Source organism: Merops nubicus, unplaced genomic scaffold (assembly GCF_000691845.1).
Source record: "Merops nubicus isolate BGI_N331 unplaced genomic scaffold, ASM69184v1 scaffold9516, whole genome shotgun sequence".
Lineage (NCBI taxonomy): Eukaryota > Metazoa > Chordata > Aves > Coraciiformes > Meropidae > Merops > Merops nubicus.
In genome coordinates this window covers 26,581-47,092 of record NW_008615595.1, presented here as the reverse complement: position 1 = coordinate 47,092, position 20,512 = coordinate 26,581, and the positions used below count along the sequence as shown (strand labels likewise).

General features: G+C 41.9%; 1 protein-coding gene across 1 annotated transcript in view; it reads left to right on the top strand.

Annotated features, from left to right (window-relative positions):
• Nucleotides 1-2,129: 2,129 nt before the first annotated feature.
• The window catches only part of LOC103775122 (E3 ubiquitin-protein ligase RFWD2), a gene marked incomplete at both ends in the record, with an annotated part of 41,100 nt that continues 22,717 nt past the window's right edge, over nt 2,130-20,512 (top strand). The window contains 4 exons of the mRNA XM_008942566.1: nt 2,130-2,273; nt 10,575-10,683; nt 12,431-12,512; nt 19,346-19,462. Coding sequence (XP_008940814.1) covers nt 2,130-2,273; nt 10,575-10,683; nt 12,431-12,512; nt 19,346-19,462 — 452 coding nt within the window. The remainder of the gene's footprint in view (nt 2,274-10,574; nt 10,684-12,430; nt 12,513-19,345; nt 19,463-20,512) is intronic.

Below are 20,512 nucleotides of genomic sequence, written 5' to 3'. Positions count from 1 at the left end.
CTAGAGAAGCAAACCCACCCCAGGTGAGAGAGGTTCTATTCTGTTCTAATAACTTGGCTTTTTACCAGACATTGTAATACATTATAGTTTTTTCCTTCAGGAGAAGGCTGAGGCTATAAATTGAATCCAAGTAGATGAATCGCTGCCATCAGTTCAGTGGCGCTTTACCTGAATCCAGAGGGCAGCGAGCAGTGGCTGAGACAGCAGTTCAATTAAGATTGTGGTACAAGTAAATCCATTGTATTGTTAGAAAGGCTTTTGATTATAAAATTCTTCCTTTAGAATAGGGTGAGCTGACAAGACAAGTCTGAACGGTGCTTTTGTCCTGTTTGTGTAAAAAGTGATTAGACCTAGAATAGGTCTGGGGTGAGGGGAGAGCATCTGGTTGCTTTAGATGACTTCTTTTCCTCTCCCGTTTTAATAAAATAGATGCATGCGTGTTTCCTTTAATCCCCAGACGTAGCAAGATCCTTTACTTTGCCTTTTGTAGGCTGGCAATTTTGCAGACTTGACACAACTACTCAAGCAAGCAAGTGGTCATGAGTGGGACCATCTCCTGCCACTGCTTCCAAGACATTTAGGTGCCTGAGTTAAAAAGCCAAATTGCAGGCTGTTTTTCTGGGTTATTTTATACCATCAGATGCATATCAACAATCCTTTCTCCATGGTTTAAAAATAACTTGATGAGATCTCCTTTACAAGGACTTGAAAACTCTGTTGGCATTTAAATTTATCTTCCCTTGAAAGCATTGCAGTGCCTCTGACTTCTCAGGTATGCTGAGGCGTAGAAAACTCTGGTTTAGCTACGGGGGCAACCTAAAGAGCCCTCTCTTTTCTTGCAGTTGCTTTAGTGCTTTTTAATTCTAGAAAGGTACCTTAAATACCCCTGCTCTCAGGATTTTTCAAACTATATGAATATGAAATCAGTGTAAATTCAATTTTCCCTGCTGCTGTTCAGAACTTGCTGGCTGATTCACTAATTCTCTGGCTTCTTAGGGGAAAAAAAAGTGATAGGGACAGCAGAGTTGGAAATGAATTACTGAGTGGAAGAACCCCAGAAGAGACCTCTCAAAATAGCAGATTGATTGCTTAGTCAAGGGATGTGAGGAGAGCTGGTTACTGATTATAGAACCCTGGAGACCAAGGGGAAATGCTACCACCAAACTTATTCCGCGAGTAGCAGCAGACTGGTCTTGCTGAGGCTGGTGCTCCTTGAAGGAGGTAGGTGTGCATGCACATCCACCATGCCTTGCCTCCAGTGATGCAGGAGCTCCTAGGAAGCAGCTCTACTTCCCTGACTGCTAGATGTCTAATAGATTTCTCTTGAGCCCTTCCAAGCTGCAAAGGCAGCAGTGACATCAGCTGTTTGTAACCTGCTGCCTGCATTCACTCAGATGTATTTCATGTACAACCTCAGGCTTTTCTTATTTTCAGCTTAACTTTGTTATAAGGTGACTGCTTTTACTTCCAACTTCATTGATATCTATTACAAACTTGCCCTGCAGTTCAAGAAAGAAGGTGCCTCTGTTTCCATGAGCAACCCTAAGTGGAAATCATAGTGTGCATGGCTTTTACAGTACTGGCAATAAATGTTTTGACCCCCTGTTGTTACTCAGGGAATTTAAATTTTTTTTTCCACAGCTATTGGTGTGCTCTGCATTAACACTTAAAGTTCACTAAGCTTCTGTGTGCAGGAGTTAAAGAATGCAGCAATGCAACCAAGAGAAATAATCAATAGGCAGGGAGTCCATAGCGTGCTGGTCATAGAGTGTACAGCTGAATGGTAACCATGTTTCCAGGGTGAACTGTCAGCTTTGACCTTTGGGTTCCATGCAATGTAGATGTAGTAGCTGAACTGGAAATCCTCTCGAGCATCTGAACCAAGATCCTGTTTCAGTAAATGGAGATGTGGGTGTGTTTGGAGAGGATTAGGAAGTGGTGCCTGAGAGCAAAGACTCCATGTTGTTGGCACATGTGTCAGCCCTGACCAAGGTGGTCTGAGCGGTGGCATTTCCTGACCGCAGCTCGTGATTCTCAGCTGCCACACCAAGGTGCCCAGGTGGTAAAACACCCTGCTGGTAAGTACGTGTGTTGTTACACAGATCTCAACCTCTGCTTTTGTTCCTCAGTATTGAGTTCGACCGAGACTGTGACTACTTTGCCATCGCTGGGGTGACAAAGAAGATTAAAGTCTATGAGTATGGTACAGTCATTCAGGACGCAGTGGATATTCACTACCCTGAGAATGAAATGACCTGTAATTCCAAAATCAGGTAGGCACTGACTTTGCATTTAAACTCGGAGAGCCTTTTCCATTTGCTCATTTGTGTGCAGTAACTGTTTTGCTTTGGCCATTTTGGGAATGGGGCCTCTTCATGAGGCAATGGAGAGCTCGCTTTGAACTCTGGGTGGGATCAGGTGGCACAAGCATTTTCTTCCATATGCCAGACTCATACAGGGTAATAGCAGGCCCACATATCTGGAGAAGAAAGGGGCATAGGGTAGTGAACTGCTTTTATGTTCCTTGCAAATTCTGTTGGATACTTACTTAGTTAAAAGGAGATTAAAAGCAGAGTAATGAAAATGCTCCAGGTAAAGCCTTAGCTTGTCTCAAGGTAGCTTTTGTGCTCAGTTCTTAATAATAGCCACCAATTCCTTCATGCTCTCTTCTCTTCATTAACCAAATCTTTCCATTCTGCTGAGAGGCAACTAGTCCTCAGGAAACATGCCTCATTTACACCTTCTGCCTGTGAATTTGTCTGCCTGAAGTACTCTTCTGCTGGGCCTCAATGTCAAGCTCTTGAGAAAAGACTTTGCTTGATTTTTTGCTTCTGTGCTGCTATTGCTACTGTCAACCTATTTTTTTATCTTATTGGATTACTTCAACCAAAACAATATAGATCACATGTCAAAACTTCAGTTGAAAGAATCCAGCTAACATAACTTAAAAATCCTAATTCAGAAATTCTGTTAAAGCTCAAAAGTAAATAATACAGGCAATCAAACTGATTCAGTATTACAGTACAAGTCTCCAGCATCTCTGTTCAACTCATTTGTTTTTATTTGGTGCTCTACATTTTAAAAACAGTCAAGTACCCACAGAAGTGTAAATAATAAATTTCTATAACAGTCTGGCTTTTACGAAAAGAAAATGTTGTGCAACAAGATTAGAAATGTTTGCAAGACTACTTTATAGCATAAAAGTCATGCTTAGTTTTCTAGTTGATGTGTTTTGTAAGACAGATCAGTCACTCCTGTATCACTCATGCTGATTATTCTTGGGAATTGTGTAACACTGTTTTCTGATGGAAAATATGTAAATGCAAGTGACCTTGGGACTGGCTTTCAAGCTGGGTATAAGCAGTCTGGGAGGGATTTGTATTGATGAGCCGTGCTGATTATGGAGCTTGTGTTTTGCCAGGTTTGTGACACATTCAGCGTTTTTGACTGAGTCATAGAGTTCACACCATTCAGCTTCATGATTCTGGAGAGGGGAGTGCATAGTAGGAGAAACATCTAGTAGCTGATTAATACTGTTTTGCTCTAATTAGAAAGGGTAAAGTGATGTGTTTGGTACTTCTTGGTCTGTCTGAGGTAACTTCCAGACTTGCTACTTCAAATTTGACAGGAATTTACCCTGATGATCCTGTCAGACATTAGGAAGTTATTTGTTCTTCCTTCTCCAGCAGTCACTAATGTTGTTCTTGTCAGCTTTGTGCTCCAGACAAGGCACTGCTTGCATTCAAGGTTTCTCCTTTCTCAAATTTCATGCTTATATACATTATGTATATATGACAAAGCTAAATGCATTGTCCTGTGACACTGCCTCAGCAGAAGTGGACAGGGCCCTCTTCTTTCATTTCCTTACACTAGTTTCTATCATTCCTCCAAAGAAATGTATTTTTTTTCCCTCCCTCCCATTGGCACCTCCATATTATATTAACCTTCCTTCAGCATGTAGGTAGTTTTGGTTTTGACAAATAAAGTTAGGCTGTCAGTCAAATGCATCCTTGCTATATCCATTAGCTGTGCTGCCAGTCACAGGGGCTGGGGCTCGCTGGAGCGCTGTCGAGCTGCATAATAACTTGCTATTGTGAAGTGGCATAGCTTGAGGGAGAAGTTATATTTGAAGGCTGTAATTTCATTACGGAATATTGCAGTATGCTAAAAACATGCCTGTATTATAACAAAAAATCTAAACAAGCAGAGCCTGCTTTTTGTAAAAAGCCTTGGCTTAAAGCTGTTGATCATAATTTGGATAGATCCTTCTTCCAGAGGCTCACTCTGCCTGATAGTGCCCTTACTGATAATAAAGGCAGATGTATTTCTGCTGTGGCACATGGATGGTGCCTCTTCCAAGCAGAGATGGATCTGGTGACATGTCTCTTCCACTGAAGCTGGCATGTGACACTGGCATGGCTCATAATATCCCTTGAGGATACAGCCTGAAGTTGTGCCAGGGGATGTTTAGGTTGAACACCAGAAAAAATTTCCTTAAGGGTTGTCAAGCCATGGAAGCCCAAGGCAGTGGTGGAGTCCCCATCCCTGGAGGGACTGAAAAGCCATGTAGATGTGGTGCTGAGGGACATGGTTTAGTGGTGCCCTGGCAGTGCTGGGTTAACATTTGGACTCAATGATCTTAAAGGTCTCTTCCAACCAAAGCGATTCTCTGATTCTGTCCTCGAGCAGCACCAGAGCTGGCTGTCCACAGATCCTTTGGCTTTCCAATGGCACATCACAGAAAGCTCACCCTAAATTGGTGCTGGTTAACCTTATTTGGAGTGATGATGCCAGAACATAAATGGTTAGCAGTTACATTGGTGACTCAGCTTTTGGAGGAGCAGCAGCTCTGATGAGCTTTTCTGAAAGCAGCCAGGTGACAGCATTTGCGAGGACTCGTGTCTGGCCAAGATGAGTCTGCTGGCCTGGAGCAGCTGCGGGAGGGAAGCCCTTGCCTGGGACAGGGCTGGCACCAGCCCAGCCCTGCTTTGCCGTGTGCCAGCTTTTTTTTTTAAAGGTTGAGCTTCATGCCAGCAGTAATTGATTGTAGGCTTTTCTGGAGCAGAGCCCTGGTACCAGCTGTAGCTGAGTTTTTCTTCCTCTTTTTCCAAGCCTCTTTTTTTTTTACACCCACCTGCTTCTTAAATACATTCTTTTTTTTTCATCATCCGCTGAGCTTTCTTATCCCTATTTTTAAGAACAGGGAGGAAGTTGGTGCGTTGGGTTTGTGGTAAATGTGCGTCGCGTCCCCCGGGAGTGACAGTGGCATAAGCTTCCAGGAAGAACACAAGATGACACACAAATCCTCATAAAAATCCCATTTACGGATTCATAGCTTCAGTACAAGAAACAAATCCTGGCATTGTTCAGTAGCTATAAACAGCACCCTGTGAGCTAATTATGACTTGCTGTGTCCCTAGCAATGGCAGACAATAATCTGCAGCTCCCCCCTGCCATGGGAGGAGAAAGCGGATGAACCACAGCCACAGCTCTTCACTGATTTATTCAAGAGGCAGAGTTGTTGTTTTGCCATAGGTCACAGGGGGAGAAAAATAAGCAGATCTAGCATTCAGGTAAAAGAAATTCTTTAAGAGTCGTTAATCTACAATAGGTGATGTACAAGTGTGGTTAGGTAAACGGGCTTTTGAAATCCATGTTTAGTATTCTGCATGCTCACCACTGTGTTTGCAGCATCTGTACCTCAGTGATAGATGTTACCACAAACCTCCAAAATCAGCTGCATCTGTTTAGTCAACTGCAGTAAAAGCAAAGCCTCAGTAGGTTGTTTTATTGTATTTTATTGTTTTCATTTTTCAGTGTCAATAAATCAAATCTGTGATTGCTCTATCCTAATGGCAGTTCATGGGCATATTGCTGTCAGTTTTCAAAATGGCAGTGAGCTCTCACTATTAAGTTGAAGCAAAAACTTGCTGTTTCGTGGGTTTTGTTTTAGTCTTTGCTATTTGGGGAAGCTTGAGCTCTCTTTATTCTGAAAAGGTCATGATTTCCAGTGTAGAAAACACTTGATACTAAATAGGTTATAAGGAAGCATGCCTTCAACTTTCATTAATTCCACTTTTCACAGTAACTACTTCACTTTGCAATATAAGTTTTTTTGGTAAAAGTATTTCTCTTAACCCTATTAGAGGTTTTCTTTGGATTGATTTTTTTGGTGTGTTTTTTAAACATTCAAAATAGGAATGTAATTCTGTATGTCTCTGAAGTATTTCATTAGTGTTGTTATTCACATGGATGTTCCTTGCAGTAAAAGATCACTCCTTAAAAGCATTTCAGTCCTAAAACGAATGGGTATCAGTTGACTCATGGTAACAGAGTGGATCTGAAGCACTTGACACTCAAAGCAGGTCAGACCACAGCAGTTTGTGCCTTATTAAAAGCTTTAACTCTGTTTAACTCTCATGCTGGAGGGGTGGTTGACACCAGGTAGCTTGATCCTGCATTTGAGACATTTCAGCCATAAAAATACTGGCTCATGAAAGAAACATCAGCATGACTGACAACACTAACTGAGCTGGCCCACTTGTGTCTGCAAATAAAATGAAGGATGCACATAAATCTTTACAGGGTCAGGATTTCTGTGTCTGGATCAGATGCTGAAGTTAGAGTGTTTTTGAGATTGGCAATTAGCTTTCAACTAGTTTCTCCAGGCTAATCTCCCAGGAAGGAAAGCCATCACAATTTATGGCAAGATAAACCTCTGGGGTGTAACTGCTGCCCTGTTTCTGGATTAAAGAATAAAGCAAAAGCTGAAAAAATACAGCAGCTAGTATTTAAAATAAAAGATGACCTCGCACAACTCCTTTTAATCCAGTGCTGAATTGCACATTATCTCAGTCTTAGGTGGCTGATCTTTTGTATTGCATCTCACAGCTTCCACATCCATGTGGAGGATTAAACTATCTGAGGACTGCATAAGCTGCATTTTTGGTCCATCTCACCTTTGCCCTTTTCCTTCTGCAGCTTGCTGCCCTATGCATTTAGAGTCTGTTATTCTATTTGTTTCCCGTGATAACATCTCAAGGGAACCCCAAAAAGTAGATGTCTTTGAAGTTTCAACAAAATTGCCTGTGTTGGGTGTGGAAGAGAGTAGTGCTCCCTTAAGGGGAGCATAGCAATAGCTTCTTAGCCCCTTATAAATCCCAGTCAACCCACATGAAAGAGAAACATCATGTCTCATCTCCAGGACAGCCTTCTTTCAGGCCTATACCATTAGAGATGCCAGAGAATGTCACCAAAGTACAGTCAGCAGATGGTAAAAAGCATCCTTTACCTGGAGAGGGAGCTCCCTCAACCTGATCCAGCCCTGAATTGTGCTGTGCAAAGGTTACTTTTGAGAAATTAAGTTGGAAAGAAGCTCAAGTCTTGTAGTGTCAAGGAGAAGGCTCTAGTTTCAGACTTCCTAAAGAGTTGGGGACTGGTATGGGGAGCATTAGGGCAGACAGCTGGAACAGGATTTGTTTTGTTTCATTATGTTCCTTTAATCATGTTCCTTTAAAAATGAAAGATTTGTGGTGTATATGACTTAAAAGGTGTTAATTGAACCACTTAGTGACTGCAAATCCCTAAGCATTTTTCACTTGTCAGTTCCTGTTTTTTCCCTCTGTCTATCTACAAATGCTTCCTAGTGAGTGTTAACCCCTTGTTAACACCATCAGACTTCAGTGGGACAGAGTGTTCTTTGCTGTGCCAGATGTAATGGACTTGCTATTGGGGCACAGAAACCTTTCATTTTTCTCCATCTATATGGATTGATCCAATAAATTAGCTCTCCCCACAAACTTGACATTTGCCTTCTTAGATCTATCCCATTTCAAACAGACCTGTTAAATGGTCCTTTGTACTTTCCTTACTCAGAAATTCCTTATGTCCATTTTATGGGGTGATTACCTTTCTGACAAGATAATTATGTGATTATCCACTTCATAGCTCAGCTTGCAATACCCAGCTCCCTTCTGCCAGTCCAGTGTGGATCTTGTGCCCCTCTAGAATAGGATATCCATCTTCTAACCAACCAAGGTGGTACCAGGAGGTCTGCCTCCTAGAACACTCTCCACCGGCTGATGCTGTGTGACATAGTCTTTAAGCCATCCAGATAGAAGATTGCCACCTGTAAGATGTGGCCTTTAGCTGTATTCTTCTGGCTTTTGTGTGATAGGTAAACTTGCAGATTGATTTTTCCTTAAGCTCCTTGAAGCCCTGACTTGAGTGGAGATAAGATGGCAGGGGGAATGGATTTGAACCAATAAATATCTAGGGCAGTGTCTGCCCCCCTGCCATTAGCTGGAGACTGCTCCCAGCCCAGAGCCTCATTGTGTTGTAGCTTTAGGGCTCTGAACTGCTTTTGCTTCTGTTGGTGACTGACTGCTCTGCCTGGAAACAAGACTCCAGATGTCAGGCGTGGTTATCTCTCAACTGTTGCAACCTTCACCTCATGGTTCTGTTAGGCAGTGCCTGCCAGCTTCATTTGGCCCTCAGGGAGCCACTTAAGCCTCTCTGAATGAGGCTTCTAGTAAATCACAAGCTGTCAAGACCTGCTTTTCTGTATGGGTACCTAACAGTAGTAGAGCTGGCATTGTGATAGCTCCTTGATGATACATTTGTGGACAATCCTTGTACCTATGAGACCTGATGATGCTAAAATTTTCTAATTGATCTATCGTGGAAGAGGTGAAACTAGGGAAAGCATTCCCTGAGCTGTATTGCCTCAACCACCATCCTTTTAGTAGCTGGTGGCTGAAGATGACTTATATTGGGTAAATAGAACTTTTAAAGTTTCTGAATGCAAAGTTTTAAAACTAAGGGGTGCTGTCACACAAAGGAAGTGTGCAAGTTGTGAGTTGATTGCAGGTAGAGATGCACACAGAGAGAAGCACTGGACAGATTGAAAGCCACTCTAAGAAAAGCTCCCAGTGTTCCACTGGGGAAAGGTTGTTCTGAAGGCTTTCTCCAAGCACAATTCATTGGTGTGAGACAAAATGCTGCTGCTGTTGGATGACTGTCTTGTTTCTGTAAGTTACAGATGAACTTGTGCAGACAGAATTAGACAGAACTAGAAATCTTTTGGGTCACTCAGTGAAGTTTCCTGCAGATGAAAGCACCAATAGCATGTTATTCCTTATATTTCTTCAAATTTTTCTTAAAAATAGTTGAGCTTCTTGCCTCTCATGTTTCGGCTGCTCCAGAACTTCAGATAAGCTTTCTGATTCCACACAGCTAAATAACAGTGAGCTATGATCAGTGATTGCTATGCACAGTCTCTCTGTAGTTACAAAACTCACACCCCACTAAGTTCAGTTTGCCCATAGTCAGAGGCAGAACAACAACGCTGCTTGGTGTTATTTCATTAATTTAAAAACGTTTATATTTGCCTTAAAGGGAAATTAGATTTTCCATTCTGTGTGTAAATTCCTGGGGGAAACAGGAAGCAAGTATATGATGGAATCAAGAATTTGCCATGGTATGATACTCCTAAGTAATTTTCCATGTACCTACATCATATTTCAATGCATAGCTGCACTGATCAAAGCAGTACTAAAAAGTTACAGAATCACAGACTTCTAGTTTATATTGTTGGTTAAAAATTGGCCCCAAGTCTACTGTAATCTAGTTAACTGTGTCCGACCTGTTTGACCTGCATGAATTGGATGTGTCAGTTCAGTTTCTGCTACGTGTGTCACGGTGGATACCAGCTGGCCTGCTCTCCTGCCAGATGGTCCAAAAATTGGTGAACAACTATTGCAAATTTCCTTAGCTCTGTCACGTTTTTTGGGAGGCAGAATGGGGGCATAGTGCCAGAATGCTACAAATGTGACCTGGCAGCATTGCTGCTCCTGGTTGTCTGCTGATAGTTAGCTTGTCGGTGGAATTGTCATTTAGCTTCATATGGCTACTTCAGTTTAAAATCTAAACCCATGCTATGTATCTTGCAGTTCTGCATCAGAAACATCTCCTAAAATGTCCATAGCAAACAAATTGCTTTTCCCCCTGGATAGGAGGAGGGTCTTTCTGCATTTACAGAAAGCTGGAGGTAGTTTCTCAGAAGTCAGACTTTCATTTGCACATAGGTACATGTCCAGAACATTACGTATGAGCCAGATGGGAGGTTGATTTACTATCCATGCAGCTATCTGGTTTACAGGTATAGGTTAGGTAGGGATAAGTAGTTACACTTATGGTAATAATAGTAGTAACTATTGGTAAAAGACTAAAGTCAAACCTTGAGCTTTGTGAGAATCTGTCTGGAATTCAGATAGCAAAATAGTAGCAGTGTTAAAAGATGAATGTGTTTGGGGGTCCCAAACCCTAGTACTTCATATTGAGGGGGCAATGTTGCTTAAGCCAATAAAGGTTTTCTCTTAGATCATGGCAGAGGATTTGTTCTGTTTCTGGTGGGTTTGGGGTTGGTCCTTTCCTGAGTATTTCAATGGGGTGGCTTGATCAAATACTGCATGCTATGCAAATATGTGAATGGCCTGACGTATTGCAAGAGTGATTTCTGGGGTTGTAAGGCATGATTTAAAGTAAGACTGACCAGGGATCTCTTTCTTTTTAAGCTGTATCAGCTGGAGTAGTTACCACAAGAACCTGCTAGCCAGCAGTGACTATGAAGGCACCGTCATCCTTTGGGATGGATTCACAGGACAGAGATCCAAGGTCTACCAGGTAACTTGGAACCAGTGAACAACACTTCCCTGCACCATGGGCCACCTCAGGGGAGCGATATTTGGTCTAAGGTTCTGCTTGCAGTAGGCTGTTGTGTTCCACAGGGTGAAATGGCTGTTCCTCCTGGTTTGTAAATGTCTCACCTGCACAGCTCTATTGCACTGCAGTCCTCTGAGGGAGGCAGCTCTATCTCCTAACCAGGCAGTTGATGTTCTTTTGCTGCTGTTTTCAGGCAGGGAACCTGCACAGGAAAAAATGAGCTTCTAGAAGTTTTGTCTTTAGAAACCTCTCTCCATACCTGTTCCACTACAGGCTTTGCCAAAAGCCTTTTGTAAAATCCTGCAATGATTGCTGCTGCAGGTGCTCTTTAGGCAGAAGAGCATGGTGCAGATTTAAGTGGTGGGACTGGGAGAAGAGAGCAGTAGCAGAACCCTTCCTGATACAGTCTTGTGCTCAGCAGTGTGGTGTAATGTGCAGGAAGGCGAAGCTCAACAGCAAGAGCTGCTTCAGGAGAAGTTCCTGGTATTTTGTCTGTATGTGTAATTGGAACATTGTGTTTCTAATGTAATGGATTCTGAGAGGCTTATGATCGTGACGCAGAGGTTGGAAAAGAGGCTGCTCTGTTCAGGGAGAGGCTGGAAGTGCTGCAGGCTGTTCTGTAGGGTATGTAGTCCATTGAAACTGGTCAGTAATAAGGAATGAACTGTAGGCTGGCCTTTAGTTCCCACTTCTTGACACTTCAACTTAAGTTTTAATTCCTGTTTAAGGCCTTGTTTGCCTTTCCCCTTGTGTTTTGGCTATTTTATAATGCTTCTTGGTTTCACTAATCCTTTACATTTGTCAATTAAAAAGAAATTATACTGGACAAAATAAATCTTGTCTGTTTCCCTCTCAAATCTACTTTGCATTTCTTTATGAGGCTGAAAAATGAACCTGGAGAGGACCAGCTGTTGCTTATGGTAAAACAAACTCATTTTGTTTTGTATTAGATTACTTAAATTTTTTTATTTGGATTTGCACAGAGGCGTAGTGACATCTGCTTCACATGTATTCAAAATCCTTTGGTGACTTTGTCCTGGCGAGCTTTTCATGTCATCATCCTGCCAGCCTGCATGAAGGCTTTAAACAAAAGGTTTGACTGGATTTCAGGTTTCGTTCAATGAAGTGTCTTGCTTCCATGTAGAGTATGCCAGCATAGCATATACAGTTCTTCTGCATTTTGTGTAAGAGCGTGCAGGCTTATATGAATATTTGAGTGGACAAACAGAGGATTAGACACCAGAAGTTCTGTGTAATAAGTCAACAGGAAGGTGAAGATTTCCTGGACTTTCAGAGAGGTGTTTGAAATGGCTTTGAATGGCCATATTATCTTCATTGAGAAATACAACTGTGATCTAGTTGGATGAGAAGCAGCACATGGTGGAACCACAGCCAGTCAAACCATGCTGTAGAAACAGGGCTGTAGTGTGTATTTCCTGGAGTCATTGGGGTGTGTTCTTTCAAGTGAAGAAAAAATCTGGTTTAGTTTTGAATTTGCCATTATATTTTCTGCTCTTATGGCATGTCTAGCGTACTACAAGCATTGGTCTGGTTGGGAGAAAAGGTATTTTTTGAGAAAGTGCTAAACACAGTAAGCTTCTCTGTCCAGGATTCTGCTGATAATTCATACCAAATGTGTGTTCTCTTCTACTGTTTTATCAGATTACAGCTCACTACCTGGCAATATCTTCCTTATTTCTTTAAACAGGAGCATGAGAAGAGGTGCTGGAGTGTTGACTTTAACTTGATGGACCCAAAGCTATTGGCTTCAGGCTCTGATGATGCCAAAGGTATTATTCTTTTTCAGTCTGTTTAGAAGGTTTGCACTCTGTGTATTCCCTTTGAGGAATCAAAATGTGATATTTCAAGTAGCTGATTCCTCAGCTGCTTTCAGTATTGTAGTTGGTGTGGCAATGTGTAAAGATATTACTGAACTGTTCGTATCTCTTTGGATTAAGATTTCTTGCTGCAGTGTTCACAGTTTTGGGGTAATATGCTCTCTAGCTAGCTTTTTCCGAGACACTAAACAAAGCAAGATGTGTTCTAACATTAGTTAAGCTTGTTGAACTAAAGCCTTGGGGCCTTTCAAAAGAGCAGCATGCATTTATATTTCAGAAACGAGCTTGTTGGGGAAAAAGCAGAGGTTAAAAATGCCTGCTGCTGCTTCAGCTGCAGCTCTGAATGTTAAGGACCGTGCACACCGAGCAGCATCCTGCTTCCACTGTGCACAGTGTGGTCCTCGCAGCTGAACGCAGTCAGAGCGGGGACTGAGTGGGAGCCTGGCAGCAGCTCTCAGCTTGGCACTCTCCAGGGTCCAGCTGACCAAGGGTTTTAGGGGAACCCTTAGGACAAGCCTTTTCCCAACATACTGGTGGAAGAATGTTTCTCTTCTAAGAAGAAATAGGAAACCTATGAAGAAAAGGGTAGCACTGAGTGATCTGTAGTATTCTTCATCCCTAATGAAGATTTTATCTTTAATATGTTTACAATATCAAATTAGAGTTATTAAGCAGCAAGAGCTTATAATTCCTTTCATAGTCAGTGGGTGTTAACTCTCTTAGATAGGCTGATATAGCTCTGGACAGAGCTCTTCATGATTTGCTTTGAAATAATAAATTAATTTTTTATAAAACTTTCAAGCCACTCCTTCCTCTAAAATGCTTTTAAATTCTGTTGCAAAAGAAAGCTGTATTAGTGTTTCTGAATTGCATTTGGCAGTGTTAATGTAGCTGGTAATTCCATTTACAAAACGCAGCTTTAATGATTATTATGTTTAAGGTAGATTTTGAATGTTTTTGATACACTTCTCTCCACTTTTTGGTGGAAGACAGTGTTCTTCGTGTGCTTAAATGCAGGAAGAGTAAATGTTCACCTTGCAAATTATCAACCTCTTCATCACGTTGCTCCCCACTCATGCCATGCATTTGAAGAGCCTTATCTGCAAGGCAGACATGCATTTATTAGCATGTTAACAAGTTGTCCAGGTTTGCAAAGCCACCTGCAAGCAGAGCTTCTGTCTCTAGTTTAATGGCTCTCTTCAGTAGGAGTTTCTAAATGCGTAGTGTTTGCTTAGAAATTATTGTAATAACGTCCGTGGATCAGCGTAGCTTGCATTGCAATTCACAAAGGTCTTTTGAAGGTGTATTGGGGTTTTGGTGAATAAAACTGGGCTGGAACACTTTATCCTTTACTTCTACCATGATTTGCACACATAACAAGCCCATTAGAGACAAATGGAGTTCTGAGTGGAAGTGTTTGAAATAAGCACAGTCTAAGGTGAAGGGTAATCTCTGTACAAAGCAAATCTCCAAATGAATGTCACAATGTCCAGCTTCCATTTCAGTAATCAGATTGAAAGGGTTAAATGTGAGGAAGAGGTAACACCTATGGCTTGCTGTAACTCAAACCTGTATGATTTAAGCTTTTGTCTTTCTGCTTATGTTCATGAGTGTGTGGTTGAGCTCTGGACAGCTTTGGGTATGTAGCAAGTAATGCATGTTGGGCTGGGTACAGCATCTGGTGGGAAAGCTAAGATCTGTGTATTCTTCCTGTCCTTTTATACTCATCTGCTTGTGTGAAGCCACCCTGGGCTTTCTAATAAGCAATCTCGATGCTGATAGATATTGGTGTGACCAGAGCAATTGGAGCTAAACTCACCATGCTTCCCCAGAAAGCATGAGTGTAACATCTCCCTGTCAAGTGATTGGGGCAAGCCAGCAAAAAAAGTGACAGCTTGGCCAGTTCTTGCTGCTTGCCTGTGTATCTGCCTGTCTCTCCTCGGTCTTTTCAAGCTGAAAGCTAATTTTTAAAGCACTTCGTGTGCTGGGTAGGCATGTATTGGGGAGGGAGTTTTTAGATGAACTATCCTATCATCAGTGCTTCACAGCAGTCTCTGCCAGGGCTCAGGTACAGCAAAGGAGAAGCTAACGAACTGAGTGCTATTAGGGATAAAATTATTCTGATGCCATTAGAAATGGCTTCCTTGTGCCTCAAGTCCTGCATTGTCATCCTGGTTGGTAGATGAAGATAATCCTGGATGCCTATTTATGGAAGATCTTTCTACTTTAATAGCAGATAATGAAAGCATAAAAGTATTATTACATTTGAAGTAACTACTGTGTGTATGAAAACCTCACTTTTGTCTAGAGTTTTCATGCCCTTGCCTTTTAAAGGAGACAAAGGTAGTTGCATATGTCTATAGGGACCCAAAGATGTACACCAGCTAGACAGCAGTGAGCAAAATTAAAATGTTTACTTGTGCTACAAGCAGCTTGGGGAAACAGCACCATCTTAACATCAGTTCTTTTATGCATGTAAGAGCAGGAGCTATGATTCTCGTGTAAGTCAGAAAGGGTGACTTTTTGCTTTTTGAGCAGAATAGATTCTTTAATTTTGTGAAGGCAAAATGATACTATCAGAGTGCTGGGTAGGGCTGGAGCTGGTGCACTTACCTGATTACTTCTCAACCCGACATACCTGTCTATTCTCGATTAGGAATTTAGTTTAATGGCCAGTGTAAAATTATTAGGTGAGACAGAGCAAAATAATTTGTGATGCTGTGTGGGTAGAATTTAAGTCTTCACTGTGGTAGGGATCTGTTCTGGAGTGATGAAGTGTTGTTTCTCTGCTCTGGGGTTGTTTTTGAAGCTGTAGGGGATACAAGCAGCACTGGCAAATTCAACTGAAGAATGAATCTCCGATTTAAGTCATTTCTGTAAGCTGTAGTCCCTTTGCTATTTCCTGGCTCCAAATGGAGAGGTGGAGCACAACAGGAGCACCTGACACCTCCGAGCCATAGTAAGAGGTTACCTTTCATTGTCTCTTGGCAAGGAAGAATGCAAGCACCTGTTTCCTTATGTATAAGGAAAGTAGTTTCCGTGCCGCCTTGGTAAGTGAGACTGTGGGTGCTAATCCTACAGGTATTTTTTGTAATGTCCCTGAATTCGGTGGGCCAGAGCTGATCAGCGTTGGCTTCAAAAAGAAGTGAGGCCTTGTAGAGGAGTAACTAACCTGAGAGCTGTAGATCAGAGTTTGTTCCCAGGCTTTGAGGATTTTCAGAGGATTGTCTGGGGCTTTATTTTCAGTGATACTTAACTCCTTCAGCTTCTGCTAACTTTAACTGGAGTTCTAGGTGCTCTTAAAATACCAGGTTGAACTTTCAGTTTGCTCATTTTCCTGGCTAAAAAGTTCAGTAATTTTCAGGAGATCTGTGGTAGTGTTGGATTCTATTGGGAATACCTCAAAAAGTCAAGATGATGTCAGTAGCCAAAACACCAACCAAAATATTCCTGTCAGCATTATGTAAGGAGGGATACCCTGTGGTCACTGCCTGCTAACAGTCATCAGATTACATCAACCTCCTGACCTGCACAAGGCAGTAAATAAAAAAAAAAAAATATCTAATGGGACAATTCAGCAGCTTTCTTCTTTCCTAGGGATTCCTCAAATGTATGCAAATAAGTTTCCTGGTAGCAGTATCCTATTCCTGATTTACAGCATTCTTTTTTTGGAGTAACAGCAGCCATATAACAACCAGATAAGAGTTTCAGGAGTGACGGGCAGGATGAAATATCCTTCCTTTCAACATACCAACTGTACATCAACACCGTCAGCTACTGCAGCACAGGCTTCTGCCTCTTCTAGTTGGTGTTTAGACATGGAACTGATGTGTAGAAAGTGAACTTATAAACTTACACATTTGGAGTAAAGCTCCAGCGAAATCAAAAAAACTTGAAGACCTAAATATTTAAACTGAAAAAGCTCTTCTGGAGGCATCTTCTTACTTGTTTGAGGGGTAGATATTTGGCTGCATAGAGATGTCTCTCTCAGCAGCTGCAAAATTAGGAGACATATGCTTTGAAAACATGTGTTTTAGAAATAGTCAATCTCAGATGGTTGCCTGTCTCATCAACACAGTTCTAGGTGTTATCAAGACATTTGCATGTTGTATAATTACTGCCTCGACCTCAGCAAAATTGCTGAAAGCTACAGCAAATAAAGTCTACCCTTATGAATTACGCTTTATTAACCTGTCATTCTTTTTAAAAAATAATGGGCAGTTCCAGGTAAAAGTTGACATGTTTTATTATGTGTTATGTGGCATATATCCTCCTTTTTTATGGCACTGACTAAGATGTAATTGGAGCCCAGCTTATCCCACAGCAGTTACATCACAGAAATTGCAGGCTCTAATCTGTGTCTGTCAGTTGTAACGAATATTATGATGACTCTGAACACACCAGTTGACTCTTTCACCAGATTAAATGGCTCAGTTTATGACCTGAAAATTTGAATTAAAAAAAGGAGCCTAGTTGAAACCGAGCCCTCAATTAGCTTTTGCTACAAAACTGAGGTCAGATGGCATTTTCTTTATTAGAGGTGGTGTCAAGGAGAAACTTGGTTGCTTCTAGGTACAACTTTACATATTGATACCTGGTTGAGAGGCTTCAATACAAGTCTGTGTGGTTTTGGTACTAGATTTGGGCGGGACACTGCTCTGAGCTGTGATATCCTGCCACCTCCCCTCACACCTCATGCTGAAGCACTGTTGTCTGCCAGCTGTGTCCTCCTGTAGTCATAGTATTACTTGCTTTCTATCCCATCTCATCTATAACTTCATGTCCTCTACTGCTGCTGCAGCTTAGGCTACGCATCTCCAGGTGTCTGTTCATTAAAGCAAAATGCTAATGTCTTATTCTTTTGAAAAATTGCCTTTCCTGGCTCTGTTCCCCTCCCCGCCCCCAAGCACAGAACACAGTGGAGGAGGGATATAATCCAGTCTCACCTGGGAGAAGAGTGCATCTTAAGCCATGCTTCCAAAGCTGTTGGCTTAATTTAGAAATGTAGCTGGATGTTTAGGATGAGCATTATAGCTCTGGTAAATGAGAACAGATTTATTTCTGTAAACCAACAAGAGGGTGGGTGCTGCTTTCATTAAAGTTTACATAATGCTTATATGCAAATACAGCATGCATCGGTATTTGTATTTCTGGTGTGTGTATTTTGCTGTTTGACGATGGTTCCGAGCAGCTGTCAGATACCCACACAGTGCTGTACTTAGTATGATTCCTTGGGGTGCTCTGAGCAGTCGTGGATTTCCTTCATCCTGGAAGCAGTTCTCCTAGGTATGGTCAGAAATAGCACAATCTTAGAATCATTTTGTCATTTAGGTTGGAAAAGACCTTTAAGATCGTTTAGTCCAGCTATTAACCCAGCACTGTCAGGTCACCACTAAACTGTGTCCCTCAGCACCATATCTTGTTGCTTTTCATTGCTTGCGATACTACTTACAAGTGGGTCCAGTGGAACAACCTGCCAGTGTTCCTTCTTTTCCTTGACTATCTGAAACATCCTTGGGTAGTCCACATGGAAGCCTTACTTTGCTCTCAAAGCTCCTGGGAAAGACTGAACAAGGGGTGGTACAGAAGATTGCTTAGAGGGTTGGGGACACACCATAAGGCTGTTTACCTCATGTGTTGACCATAGTAGGAAACAAGATTTCTGTTCTTTCTCCACTTTTTTTCGCTACACCTCCAAAACGAGCTTTCTGTAAAAATACAGCAGAGGACCCATTGATCACAGATCTTAAGAAGCTTTTGGGAGCTGTTCAGGGGATTAAGCCTATGCATAGCTCCTGCATATTCAAATGTTGGCTTCAGCTTGCTCTCCTTCCTGCCTCAGCACTGATCGTGATACTCAAGTGCAGTGCAACCCACTCATCGAGAAAAGGGGGAAGGGAGAACATTTAGGTCTTATTTTCTGGCTTGTAGGCATCAGTGGGGGCTTGATGCCAGTGTGTTGCCCCTTTGCCTGGACTGAGAGCAAAGTGTTTCATCTCTAGCTTCCAATAGTAAGAGTGGCTACATAGGGAGTGCCTGACAGTCTTTAAGATGAAATGGTTCTTGATGTGTTTGTGGAGGGTGGAAGGTCTGTGTTTGCTCCTGATGTTGTCTGTTGGTCATCCTGCAAAGCACTGACATGAGAACTCAGGGGAAGAGCTCATTCTGTACCACAAAGTTTAATCGGTGTTCACACAGTCTCATAGAATGGTAGAGTTCCTTGTACCAAGGAGCTAGATCATCATAGCAAACCTGCACACTGATTTCCTTCCTGTCTGTGCCAGTTTCTTGAGACTAAAACAAGTTGTTCTTACTCGCTGTGCTCTCAAGCACACAATTAAGTGTATTTATTCTTTCCAAAGCAATTCTGGCCATGGAGCACGGACTTCTTGCGTCCCAGCTAAGGGACAAGGAACAAATAGGATGCAAACCTTCCTACTCTCAGCTATATGAATCAGTACTCTACTAGCCTTAAAGGCTCAGATCCTGACACGTAGTTAGTCACCTGCTCTGATGCTCTCACAGACATGCAGGATATGGACTTTTAGCACCTTCTGTATGTATGGAAGTAGACGGAATATTTACAGCGTGCACTCGTGAATGTTCTCAAGCTTACCAGGTGTTATCGGCAGCTGACTCTTTATAATCACCAACATCAGAGCAAGTGAGGCTTTTCAGAATCTTAATTATGAAATAACTAGATTTTCTGCCATTCGGATGAGGTTGATTTTTTGTTTGTTTTGGTTTGTTTTGGTTTACTCATTCCTCTTTTTCTGTTTCCCTAGTGAAGCTGTGGTCTACCAACTTGGACAACTCAGTAGCAAGCATCGAGGCCAAGGCTAACGTGTGTTGTGTCAAATTCAGCCCCTCTTCTAGGTATCACCTAGCTTTTGGCTGTGCAGGTAGGTAAAGGGGGGTTTGGGCCAAGAGAAACTTTCTTCCTCCTGTTTTTTATTCCCCCCAAAGATGTGAGGTTGACTGCTGAGCTCAGGACAGAGGTCTCTTTGCAGTTAAAATTCCTCCGAGTGAAACTTCTCAAATGTATTGTCACCCAGAAGGCATCATAATATCCCAAGTGTCAGCTTCATCCTGCAGCCTGACTTTTGAATTTTGGTGTTTCTGTCAGAGATAAAAGCTCACGAAAGCAAGTCTGGTGTGTTTATTGAGATCACTACGGCAACCAGGCAAAACTCAGCTTGGAGAGTCTTGCTGCAAAGTTAATGTGTTAACAGAGTGATAGCTATTCTTTCTGATGTACAGCATTGCTCTATAAATACTACAAAGCCATACAGGGAGTATTAGCTGCTTTTACCTGACGTGCTGCAATACAGTGGCTGTTCCTGTTTCCCATAGCTGCAGCTACAGTCCCCATGGGTGGACTCGTCTTTTCCTAGGTTGGGCAAAGATCACTGTTAATGTGTTTTTTGAAATAGTCAGTGGGGAAGGCACGATGAGCCTTTTATTCACTTAGATTAAATAGTTCTTAGTGATAATACAAAGATTTGAGAGCAGAGTGGGTATCGCTTTGGGAGGAAATTGTATCATGCTATGTGTGCAGCAACTGAAGCTCAGAGGTACCTATAAATGTTTAACCAGCTCTGTGTTTTCTTTCTCCTTGGGGAGTTTTAATGCACTTGTAACTAGATGTTCTGACAACATTTGCTGTCTCTGGACTTCAGGAGATACGTTGATCATCCTTGCAACCATGGGTTTGCCATTTCATTTGGGTGGTTCCAATTTCCAGGCTGGTTCTACTTCGATTGTGACTCCTGGGAGGAAAAACTAAATTTCCATTTTGATACACTGCAAAAAAATGGATTCAACTTGGAGTGTAAAATATTGACTTGCTTGACAGGAATCTCACTGAAGTTTAGTGAATTACATGCAAGAATAGAATTGAATTACAATACCTGCTAACAGCATTTGAATGAAAGGGGCTATCTGTGGAAGGG